The 13,075-nt window shown below is 38.3% G+C and overlaps 1 protein-coding gene across 1 annotated transcript in view; it reads left to right on the top strand.

Annotated features, from left to right (window-relative positions):
• Cfap44 (cilia and flagella associated protein 44) overlaps positions 1-13,075 on the top strand; it is an 89,294-nt gene that overhangs the window by 61,455 nt on the left and 14,764 nt on the right. The window contains exons 24-28 of the mRNA XM_077795530.1: positions 372-549; positions 4,263-4,760; positions 7,038-7,241; positions 8,101-8,296; positions 11,628-11,738. Of these exons, the coding sequence (XP_077651656.1) occupies positions 372-549; positions 4,263-4,760; positions 7,038-7,241; positions 8,101-8,296; positions 11,628-11,738 (1,187 nt within the window). The remainder of the gene's footprint in view (positions 1-371; positions 550-4,262; positions 4,761-7,037; positions 7,242-8,100; positions 8,297-11,627; positions 11,739-13,075) is intronic.

The following is a 13,075-nucleotide window of genomic DNA, read 5'->3' as shown; positions in this document are numbered from 1 at the left end:
TTCATTGACTTTTTTGGTGATTTTTAAAAACTACCCAATTTCCAAAGTTTAATTTATATTAAGAGAATATATAGCAATTTTAAGTGTGAATTACTTAGACGTGAACCAAAGCCTGACAGTGATTTGTATTATTTCAATACACTGTCGTGATTGGTTTTTATTTATTTAATTGTGTATTTTTTTTTCTTGGAGTCCTTAAAAAATAGTCATTAGTTTAAAAAAAATACGTGGGACCTAAACACAAATGTGACAATAGAGGCTCAAATTTGTTCTTTTGCTTCATGATTGACTTTAAAAATGTACTTTGTTAAAAGTAGATAAATTAGAGTTTACTATTGTATTTGTGTCTGGGTTACCTTTTTTTCTAATAGATATAAGAGTAAACCTGATGATGACTATGAAGATCCCAAAGATGTTCAAGCCATTAAAGAAGCCCAAGTGTATATGGGAGATTTCAATCTGAAGACAGCTGCAGACTATAAGATACCTGAACACATGAGAATAAATGCTGCCAAAAAGGAAGAGGAATTGGGACAACTTGTTTCTATGGTACTTACCCACAGATAAAGCACTCTGTGTTTTTAATTGAATTCTGATAAAAGCCACCCATTTTTTCACCTGGTCCATAAGGAAATATAACCATAGAAATTTAAAACTAGAAAATACTTTCATGGATATCTAGAATGCCCTCTTTTCATAAATGAGTCCCAGAGAGGACAACAGATTTTGGCTATCATCATCATTGTCAGTTAATATGGCAGAACCAGCCTTCACATCAATTATATATCTCAATACCAGTTTCATGGGTGAAAGCACTTTACTACTTTGTAGACTTTGAACTTCCAACATTCAAACAAATCTTTGTTGGATTTAGTTTTTGACTGCCATAGAACTACAAAGGACTTGGGGAAAAAGTCATTGTTCAGTCTTTCTCTACATGACTTCCACCCTTTTATAGGCAACTCAAACTAACCAATGAATGTATTCCTTTTTTTTTTGTCTGCATTCTTCCGAACCTCTTCTAATCATCCTTCATAGTTTACATCTGAAATGTCCCCCTAAAGCTCAAATGCTGAAGGCTTAATTTTTCAAATGGTGATACTACTGGGAAGTGAGGCTGGTCACTGGAGGGATGCCTTCAAAGGGTGTATTTTGTCTCTGTCCTTTACTTCTCTCTGCCACGAGGTGAGCAACTTTGCTCTATCACATTGTAATGCCGGATTTGTGGGACCCCAATAGACTTCCAGGAGCCGAATCCGACGCAATCACACAAGAGTCTTTATTGCAAGCTTGAGCCTGGACTCACAACCGTTTCTGACACAGCGGTCCCAGGGAGTGAGTCCCGGTCTTTTGTTCAGTGAGATTTTATAGGTTTTTGGGGGATACTCTATGCATCACAGCATCACAACAGCAAATCATTTCACATTGCAGGAAAATCAAACAACAACTCTTAACATTGATTAGCACATTTACTGGCGGGAACAAGTTGGGTAGGAGTGATTGGTTAGTACAAGAGGGGGATTTGTTTGAAATGATTGGTTTAATCCATGAGGGGTCTATGTGCTATACTACATGGTTTCCTAACATGTTATCAACCCCTGAGACTACTGGGGGGTCTTCTGGCATCCCAGGTATTTTCCCTGTCTCATGCTGATTGGTGGTTGCTAGGGGGTTGCTATGGGTCCTCACCTAGCCTGACTGAGTCAGGGACACCTGGCTCTGCAGATCTCTCCTGTTGTTTGCAGACAAATAATTCAGCAGGGAGGCATTGTGCCTAGGCTTGCTCTGTGGGTTTTTCCAAGGACAAGAGTCACGCCCCCTCCCTCTGGACAGGCCTTGAGGTAGAAGCTATTTTCAAAAATGGAGTCACAACAGTTTCTCAACATGCTCCCTGTCATGATGTTTTACCTCATCATAGGCTTAGAAACAATGGAGCCAACCAACCAGCTGACCTTGTACTGAAACCTCTAAAACTGTAAGCAAAAATAAATATTTGGGGCTGGGGATGTGGCTCAAGCGGTAACGCGCTCGCCTGGCATGCGCGGGGCGCTGGGTTCGATCCTCAGCACCACATAAAATAAAATAAAGATGTTGTGTCTGCTGAAAACTGAAAAATAAATATTAAGAAGTTCTCTCTCTCTCTTTAAAATAAATAAATAAATATTTATCCTTTAAGTTGTTTTTATCAGGCATTTTGTCACAGCAGCATTTCTGATCCTTGTTTTTCTTACTAAAGTTTCCTCTTCCTGAAGTATTTATTCCCCACTCACTATTCAAACTGATAAGTGACTTTTCACATTTAGAGGTTTAGAAAGTGTCCAAGCTATCATTTATAGGAGAAATTGATACTTGGCCGCCTGATGTGATTGTGTAGTTTTCACAGATCAAAGCATCACATCAGAAAGAATATTGATAGTCATATCACATAAACAGTATCTTTGAATATTTTATAATTGTCTGACAAATGGGAATGAAGTATCCATCTGTTTAGAGTTGCTAACTAGCTAACTGCCTATATATGTGTATCTCAAATTACAGATTTCATGTGACCATAATTTATCAGTCATTCAGCCTGAAATTTCCTTCTCTCCTCCCCTTCCTCTCTTCTTCTTCCCCACCCTTTTTTTCCCCTTCTTTCCTCTCACCTTCCATTCCCCTCTCTTCCTTCCTTCCTGGTGCTGGGGATCAAACCCAGGGCTTCAGGCATGCTACAGAAACACTCCACTACTGAGCTGCATGCACCCTCAGCCCATGCAACTTGAAATTTCATAGTCTTGCTAGAGGAGATGGGCAGAGGTAGTGTTTTGAATGAACTTAAATGCATTACATGGAAATCTACTTCAGTAAATGGTAGTGTAAAATATTATAGAGCATATTATTCTATTCTACAAGTCAGAAAACTTTCCATCTCTGGCACTAGCCATGTGAACTTTGCCAACTCATGTAAATCTCCCTAACCTTCAATTATCTTATCTGTGAAAAGATATTAATGCCAATTAATACAATAAGGCATGTTCACCTCATAAGGTTAATGGTCAAAATCAATAAATGGTAATCATTGTTATGATCAAATTCAAAATCATTGAAAAGTATTAAGAATTTAAAAAATACTATATTATCCTCTTTTCCACTGGCCAGTGTTTAGGCTCATGTGTCATTTGTGAAACTAGAAAGAAAGAGTTGGTATGTAAGGAATGTTTCTCAAAGAAGTGGGCTATGTAGCCACTAGAGTGGTTTGGGTTTTTTTCTTATATATGTAATCCTCAATCCTTCAGGTACTTTAAAGGTGGTTCCCCATTCACCCAAGTGCTAGCTTAATGCTTTAAAGGTTTATTATCAATTATGTAAAACATATCCTCTATCTTGTTACAGCATTTTTGCTTCATAATAAATGTAAAGATAAATTTTGAAATGCACGAAGAAGTGCCTTTTGATCTTTTTAATTGTATTTTATTTTATTTTTTGCAAAATAACTCTTAATCTAGTAGTAGCTTAATTGTATACAGGAGGAAGGATTGTATCTGCCCTTAGGCTGTGATAAGAGTATTTAGGAAACTCAGACCAGAGAGAGAGAACTGGTAGTGAGGGAGGGAGCAATGGATGTGTACAGACCCTTTGCTGAAGGCAGAGGCACACTTTGGCTTAGATAAATGGAGAAGGAACCAAGGAAGAGAAGTTCCCTTGTTGTGATGTGATACTACTGAAATTCAGGATCATGACTTTGCTTACATGAGAAATAAGTAACAGTACCATGTGGCCAAAATACAGAATGAAACAGGTAAACTTTTGCTGGTCTCTTAGTGGGCCACTGAGGTAAGTCTAAGCTAAAGTGATTCAAGATCCAAAGCAGGGAAAGGCTTGGGTGCCCATTTTATCAGTCATCCAACCTGAATTTTTATAATGGATTAATTGGTTTTTACCTTCCCTGGTCAGGTATCCCCAGATGAGCACAGGATTCAGGAAGGACTTTCATGAAGAGGTGAAGGAGGACAGGGGAACCCAGCCCTACAAACCAACTAAAAGAAAACAGGGCTACCGCAGGTCACATTCAAACTGTCTTCCCATCTTACAGGGGCTAAATTGGAAAAGCCTAAAAACAAGAGAAAAGAGTAATTTAGTGCTGAACAGAGATGCTCAGATACATTTTTATCTTAAATTTCTACTAGGCCTACTAGTCAAAGGATAAGAGCAAATGCTGTTTCAAATTGTCATTTGTGAGAAGGTTGTTCTTTTCCTTTCTTTTCTTCTTCTATTTTTTTCAGGTCCATGGGAAAAAAATGCACATGAACAAGTGTATCCTCTCTCTCCGAGACCTTAAGGTAGCTGTTATTGAGGAAATACAGTGCCTGGTACAAGAACTGAAGAACATTCAGTCGACCCTCGACATATCCAAACACATTCCTATTCCCCAAGTCCCTCAGATACACCCAGAAGAAGTTCCAGAAAAGAGATTTCACTACGATGAGGAAACTCTCAAAAAGTTTAAACGACGGCACATGAAAATTCAGGAGAAAAAGCTCAGCCATGTAGAACATGGGTCTATTGGCTCAGGCAGAGGATTCCTCAAACTCTCTTCTGGAAAGGATGGAGATGTGACGACACGAGACTCGTTGTCTAGGTCATCCAGGGCATCGACCTTCAGCCTGGATCTTCCAAAGCCGGTTGAGTTTGAAAAAGCAGAGCCAACTGAGGTGGAGTTGGAGATCATGAAGAGGGACGAGATCAAACACTTGTACATGCAAGAGTACTTGACCAACAGGGTATGGTTTGAAACTGTCCCTATTTAGAGCTCAAATAAAGGAGAGCATTTGAAGAATTAGATTTAGTGTACTATTTATCTATTTTAAGTTTCTCTACATTAAACTTTCTCTATCTTGGCCCAGCTCACCTTTCTCTAATGGCTTTGGCTCCCTCCCTATCCCTGGCCCTTCACAAATCTTTGTGCACTGCCCAGAACTTTTGTGCTGTGTAATTTTATTTATTTATTTTTCTTTTTGGAAAACAGAATTAGAATGAAGGACAAACCTACCATGTTTCAGTTAGTTGCAATCTAAGTGAAGTACTGGTAAAGTACTGGACATAGAGAGCAGCTCTCAAATGATAGATTGAACATAATTAAAAACCTTCTGAGAAATGGGGCACCTGTGCTTTTCACACATTCTCTTTCTCTAACAAGTGATTTGCTCCAGCAGGTGGGAGTGTTTATGGTGATGACTCGATTTAAAATTGTTCTGGAGCTATAATGGCAAATATTGTTTTTTTCTAGGAAAATCAGGACCAGTCTGGGGCTAGATGTGTAGGATATGTTCTAAATATGAAAGGAAAGGAAGCATTCTTAGATAACTAGCTCCCTGCTCCCAGCTATATAGAAAGAGCCCTATTCCTTATTGTCTTTTCAACTTCACCCTTTCCTGGTACATCTGTAGCTTCCCAATGTTATTCTTCTCCCATCATCTCTGCTTTATCCACCCTGTTTCTTGATGTCCCTACCCCCCCCATTCTCCCTTTACCTCCATCTTTATATGTATGCTTTCCCCTTTGTTATTTTCTTCTACGTACAACGACTTCCTTCTAGAGTTGAACCATCATTCAAACCACAACTTAGTTCCAAACCTTCTTGTCAGCTTCTGCCCACAAATGTGCTCTTTCTTAATTTCTAAACTCTAAGTGTGCTTTATGTTTCACACTGGTTTTTCTTACTGTTCCCTGTGTGTTATAGTTCATTAGATTATACAGTTCATGAGGGAAGGGCCACATGTACTTCCAATTCCCCTACATTGTCTAGGACAATGACAGATATAGAGTGATATTCATTCATAAATTTGGGTTCTATTATAGCTAAATTATTAATGTAAGGAGTATTTATTGGACATTCTCTGTGCAGAGACAGTTCTAGCAAAGTGTAGGGATACAATATTCAAGAAAGACACCTTCTGTATCCTTACAAAACTTTCAGGCACTTGGATTGGAAAGAAAAAAAAAATATATATATATATATATATATATCCTTTACAAACTTGGAGACCTGTGTAGTTTAGTTTCAGAATGGCCTTGCAATGAAGAAAATGTAGTCCTGTCTTCAAAGAAATGTAGTAAAGATTTGTGTTTGTTGAACAAGTGTTAAAGAGGAGCCTAAACACACAATCTGTAACCATACTTATGGAAAAGCTTTTCTTTTTCTTCTCCTTGGGCTTTTGTTTGTTTGCTTCTTTTAGCTCTCTAAAATTCTCTAGTAATTTCTCTGCTCCAAATCCAGAGATCTCTTCCTCTTCCTCAGCCCCTAGTCTGGGACCTCATATATGACAGGTGTTTATCAGTTGAGGCTCCGTATCATGTATATGTGCAACCTAATGAAAAACAGAATGCTTTGCCTCTTCCTGTTTTACTGGTTTCCTCAGGAGAATCAATCCTGGGGCTTTCTCTTGATCTCTTAATGTACTTTGGGATGAGGGGAAGAAAGCTATGCCAAAATCAGAGCAAGACGGAGAACTTACAGTCACCTGGACCACAATGGAATAAGGTCCCTATCAGGACTTGGGATACTTGAGTTCTTCTCCCATCTCTGAAATATAGTAACTTTGATCACAGGAAAGTCACCTTTGGTCTCATTTGTAAAATAAGAAGATTAAATTGTTTATTATGGCTCTGTGATTCTAGTACCTATTTAAAAATATTTACCATTGTATGTAGAGTAAAAGTTTTTCAAAATAGGAAGTTGGGGAAATATTTATGTTTCCTATAAGAAATGCAATTCAGTGATGTTGTAGGGGAATGAAGAGGAGAAAAATATAGATACCTTATAAAGAGCTCATTTTCCACATAATGTAACAAGAAGAGGATTGTTGATTCACAGCTTAATCAATGTGAAGAAATAGCTTTATGCAAATTTAATGCCATTAATGAACTAATTTATATGCCCATACATATAAAAGGAGCCTAATGAAAAAAAATACTTTTAGAGCTACTCAACAGTGTAAACAAATACATCTCCTCATGCCTTTTAATTTCTAATATATCTTCACATCTTTTTCTACCAGATCAAAGAACTGATTGTCACTTTTGATGCAGAACTTCGTCTCCTGAGACATCAGAAACTGAAATTAGACACTCAGATGAAATTATCTGATCTACACCATGTCACATTATTTCAAGAAATTCTTCTTCTCAAGAATTTTGAAAAACAGGAGAACATACTTCAAGAACGAGTTAATGCATGTGACAAAGAGGAACAGGATATGCAGGTGAGAGCTGCAAGAACCCTGGATGGCTGCTCTGTTAGTTATGGAGGAAGCTTGGTTCCTTCTTTTCCTTTCATTTTCTTCTTAAATTTCCCTTCTTGTTCTAGCCCTCATCTCTTTCTGGTCTTCTCCCCCCTCTTCCCTCCTCCTTTTATCCTGTCTTTCTTATTTTGGGTGAGAAATAATTCAGTATTTTTAGTGAATTTGATCCAATATTTTATAAGATAGGAGAATGAAATTTTTAAAAATGAGCCTTTTCTTTTAGTTCATATATGGATTTTAAATGTCTGTATTTTTGTAACCAGCAACTAAAAGGAAATTGGTTTTCGATTATGGAATCCTTAAGAACATAAGTGAAAAAGAACTTAGTGAATTTCTTAAGTATGTTAACTAATTTCAGTGTGGTGTACAATTGAATGCCATAGGAAACAGTTTATTTCTGATGTGTTCAATTCAAAGAAGTAAATTATACAGTTATTAAATGGATATTATATACTGAATAGTGAGATCAGTTTTGAGGAATATCAGTTTCACAAATGTGTCTTGTTTTAATTATCATATGTCATTACAGAAAAGTCTTTATTTTTGAGACTTGCAAAAATATTATTGACCTCAAGATATCAGTACAAATTCCAATTCACTTAATTTAGAAATTTTTTTGAGAAAGCTAAACATTAGAAAACTGATCTTCCTGATTCTTAATGCAAATTATTTTTACAAAAGAAGTTATAAAATTTTAACCAAATAAATGGATGGCTCTGCAAATATCAGAAAGTGAACCTCTATGAAGCACATTGCCTTCTAAACTTGGTTTATTAGAAACATTTCATTTATCATTTTTCTCTTCCTTTTGTTCATTTAGTGGAAAATAAATGAGCTTCTTAAAGAGATGGAAGAGAGAAAAAATGAAATCAACAAGCTCCAAGAACAAGAAAAGTCACTCTATTCTGGTTTCCAGACAGCCCTTGGAGAAAACAATAAGTTTGCAAACTTCCTCATGAAGGTCCTAAAGAAGAAAATTAAGCGTGTAAAGAAAAAGGAGGTTGAAGGAGATGCTGGTTTGTATTCCTTTGTCACATATTATTCCGTTTTCTCTCCTTAACATGAAATAGAGAAGTAACTAAGGTTTTTATTAGATGCCACTATGAAGAGGCTCTGTGGAGGGTTAAAGAGGAGGGGATACAAACCTTTAGGGCATCTGGAGTTAATCATGTGTGTGTGTGTATGTGTCTGTGTGTGTGTGTCTGTGTGTGCATATGTGTGTGTGTGTGTTATGAGCTAACATAGGGTAGTTAATTTAATAAGCACATCTTTTTATATGTTTACCTTCTATCTATGTGTCCTTGGTGTAATGTATCTTCACGTCTTTTGTCCATGTTTGAATAGAATTATTTGCTTTTTTACAATTGAGGTTTTTAAAAATATTTCTTAGTTGTCAATGGACCTTTATTTTATTGACCTTTATTTTATTTATATGTGGTGCTAAGAATCAAACCCAGTGCCTCATACATGCCAGGCAAGTGCTCTACCACTGAGCCACTACTCCAGCCCCTACAACTTTTAGTTTTTAAAGAGTTCTTTATATCTTTTTTGTTTGTTTATGGTGCTAGGGATTGAACCCAGGGCCTTGTGCATGCAAAGCAAGCACTCTACCAACTGAGCTATATCTCCAGCCCAGTTCTTTGTATCTCTTAGATGCTAGTCCTAAGTCTGACATGTGGTGCACAAATTTTTTTTTCCTGATTTTTGTTGTGATGAGTGACTGTCAATTGAAACCTAGTACCATATTATGAGACTGTATCTTATTTAAATCTTTGTTTTACTTGGTTCTCCAACAATGCTCTGACAAAGAAGGGGTAAGAAGTACACATTCCCATTCAGCCTTCATTGTCACCTAATGGAAAGGGATCTTTTTGCTGACATGCATGAATTCTAGCTGCACATGTAGTCTCTGCTGACAACGTGGTGTGGATGGCCTTGGTATGTCTGGGCAACAGTGAAAGTCCTGACTCTCTTCTAGGGATCTCCTGAAAATTCCCTGAGGTGAGAAGAACACTTGCCACTGCTATAGGTTGTAGAAATCCAAGAGACCCATGCGTTTGTTTGTTTGTTTGTTTGTTTTGGTGGAGGGGATACCAGGGATTGAGCTCAGGAGCACTTGACCCCTGAGTCACATCCCCAGCCCTATTTTATATTTTATTTAGAGACAGGGTCTCACTGAGCTGCTTAGCGCCTTGCTTTTGCTGAGGCTGGCTTTAAACTCATGATCCTCCTGCCTCAGCCTCCCGAGCTGCTGGGATTATAGATGTGCACCCCTGTGTCCAGCTCCCATGTGTTTTTTACAGACATTTTGGTGGTAGTGGTAAAGCTGGTTACTAGCCAGCAGGGATATATGTCCTGGTTCCCTACTTGACATTCCCTGACATCATCCTGGTGGGAGTGTTGGGGTGCCTTATTATAGCCCTGTGAGAGTGGATATAGATTCCTCACTTGGCCTTTGCTGATGTGGGTGGAGTGGAGACCATAGATTTTCTGTAGTGTTTGATTTAAGTAAATAGATAATATGTAAAATTTTTATTATTTTACTAGGTTATCCCTTTCCTGATTGTTTGGCTAGAGATAGTAAGTTTTTGTTGAATCTTTATTTATCTAAACCTGTTGAGGGCCAACTTATTCATCTCCAAGTTTGAAATATGTGAGGCAAAAATAAGACCCAAGGAACTTTCTACAGCATTGTTTTTCAGGTTCTGAGGTACATTACTAGTTTGCTTTCTTTTTGCCCACATTTCGGAGTCTTCTCATTTTGTTTTACACATAATATTTAGCTATATTTTGGAGGGAAAATAAGGAAAAGTGGGTCTGCTTCCTCTTCAGGAAGCAGATATCTATGTAAAGAATTCTAAGAAATTTTAAACTTTTCTGGTTCATTTTATATAGTTGCACAGATTACTTTAAATGATTTTAAGAGTAATACTAAATTTTTAAGAATTGAGAACATGTGAGGTCCTTCTCTTATTTTTAATTTGAAGTTCCATAAAACAGGAATTGAAAGTTAGTGATGTATAGTTCATAGATGTACCCAAGGTGTTTTAAAAGAAATGGGGCAAGGTGGAGCAAAGAGGTCTACAACTCTTTGTCCAAAACCCTTGGGGGTGGATGTGTTTTAGTATTCAGACATTTTAATATTTTATAAAGATAATATACATGATATTATAATGAAAAATTATTCATGATACTAGTTAAAGAACAAAAAAGGCAGACTTGACTTGGGGGACTACTGCAATGGGGTTTTGTAGGAAAGAGAGCCCCAAGCTCCACTTTGAATACCACAAGGACAGTAGAGATTTGTAACAGAGGAGTAGAAAATAAGTAGCATCATTCTTTGCTCAGCTGTCCTAACAGAACTTTTGCTGAAGGCAGGCCAGAGTGACATGATATCAAGGGTGTGAGCATGAGGAATTTGATCAGATATCAAGGGTTCAGGAGGTTTGCTAAACAGACTCAGCAGGATTCTTCCTACCACTAAACTAAATGGGTTAAGGTTAGAAATTAAGGTTAGTTTTAGAAAGAGGACTCAGAGAAGCCTGACTCAAGTTTGGTGAAAAGAGAAAGAGTCTATGAACAGAACAATCTCAGTAGGATCTGGTTCTAGAGTCAAATGTTTAATACCTCTGCAACAAAACATGAATATTCACACTAAGTGTAAAGCAGAAAAGGGGCCACAAGGCCAGGAACTGCAGAACAAGAATAAGGCACCAAAAGGAATTTTATTGGGGGGGGGGTGCTCCTGGGCAAGGTTCACCTTCTGAAAAAGGGTGAGGGCCAGGGGGGTCGCTAGAGGTAGGAGGGCCCAGGCCAACTAAATTGTTACTACCATTAGCGGGTTGACCAAGTGGAGTTTAGGGGCCAGATCTCTTCAGCCAGGTGAAAAGTCCCTGCTATGGGATGGGGAGGGGTAGGGGAAGGGAAAGGGAAGAGAAAGCTGCCAGCCTGACACTAAGTAGATTCAATGAAAGCTGATGTTTACTTCAGTTCAGGTAAGTACGCAAGTTTCTTCTGTTTTTAGAGCCTTTTGTGATTTTTAGGAATTGTAGGCCTGTTTCACCAAGTGTGTGTATGTTAGGTGGTTACCACACAGGCAGCTGAGCAAGTGGACCCCGACACCATCTGTATTTATGTGTTAATAATAACTATAACCTTCTGCAAGCATTTGAGTTTGTGATCTCTGTGTCCTTAACCATTTTAACTCTTCTAAAAACATTGAGTCATTTCCTACTCTGTGTCTTCATTACTTTTCCAGGGACTGACTCATTGAAAAATATTTTGAAAATCTAGAATTTTGTTTATCATAGGAACTTCTCTGCTAACCAAGTCCTCCTCTTCCCTCAGATGAAGATGAGGAGAGTGAAGAGTCAAGTGAAGATGAATCCAGCTTGGAGAGCGACGAGGAGGAGTCTGGATCCGAAGATGAGGTTTTTGATGATTCTATCTGCCCAACAAGTAAGTAGGATAAAAGCCCGTGTTCTCTGAAGTGTGAACATGGATGGACAGGACTGAGAGGACCGCTATTTTTTTAAAATTTCTCAATTCTGTTAATAAAATTTAAGGAAAGGGTGGTTTAAAATGTCTGAAGTAGAATCTAATGGAACTTTGGGGGGGGGCTCTCTGAATAATTGATTATCTGTTCCTTTAGGCAGCCTTTTATAAATAGCAAATTAAATAATCTGAAACTGATGGTTATAGAATCAGTTACTATGAATTATATAATAAATTTGATTTTCTAGAGAAACACTTGATAGTAACTTCTATAGATTTTTTTTTTTACAATATTTTCCTTTTTTTTGGAAAAATCCATTCAAATTTTTCTATTTCAAATCTGTTTTGTAAGAATAGTTTGTTTGTTTGTTTCTAAAGTGTGGTGATGTTTTATTTAACAGCCTCATTACAAAAGTAGCAGAGTGAGCATGGAAGCAGGATTTAGGAAGAAGCCCCAGCAGGCTGCATGTGAATGGGTCACCTCTCCCACAGGCTTCCCAGGGCAGCCAGTCTGTAAGAGGGACTTCTGTGTTTAAGGAGATAGGCAGTGTGTAGGGAGGCTGTGCCCAAGACTCATGGCCTGAGGGCTTGGCTAACACTACAGACCCTGGATCATCCCTGCTTTTTTTTGTACTGGGAATTGAACCCAGGGGTACTTTAAAACTGAGCTACATCCCCAGCCTTTTTTATTTTGTATTTTGACACTAAGTTGCTGAGGCTCTTCACAAACTTGGGATCTTCATGGTTCAACCTCTAAAAAATTGGGATTACAGACCTGCATCAATGCGTCAGGCATTTTTTGGGGGTGGGGGTGGGGGTGGGGGGTACTGGGCACTGAACCCCCTGGGCACTTTATCACTGAGCTGAGCTACATCTCTAGTCCTTTTTGAAAAAAGTTATTATTATTAATGTGTTAACTTGAGTCTTGCTAAGTTACTGTGGGTCTCACTAAATTGCTGAAGCTGGCCTTGAACTTGTGATCCTCCTGCCCTAGTTGCCCAAGTTGCTGGGATTACCATGCTAAGATCCCCTCCAATTTTAAACAGCAGTCTAAGGTTGTCGTCCCAATATCAGCCACTATCCCTGCCACACAGTTGAATTCCCCTCAACAAGACACACTTCCACCTAGCCAGCCAGGAAGGCAGCAGCTAAACATGGTGATGGGTGACCCTGAAAGTGTTTAGAACAACTTTTCCCAACTGTCCTGGGGGCCTGAACCCTGGCTTTGCCATGTCCCCAAGGAGGCTGCAGCAACTCTTGGGTCCTAGAGTACCCAAGTAGGAGCCAAGGTTGAAAGAAGG

Source organism: Urocitellus parryii, chromosome 2 (genome assembly GCF_045843805.1).
Source record: "Urocitellus parryii isolate mUroPar1 chromosome 2, mUroPar1.hap1, whole genome shotgun sequence".
Taxonomy (NCBI): Eukaryota; Metazoa; Chordata; class Mammalia; order Rodentia; family Sciuridae; genus Urocitellus; species Urocitellus parryii.
The sequence above is the reverse complement of the archived record's forward strand: the minus strand, read 5'-3'. Positions and strand labels throughout refer to the sequence as shown.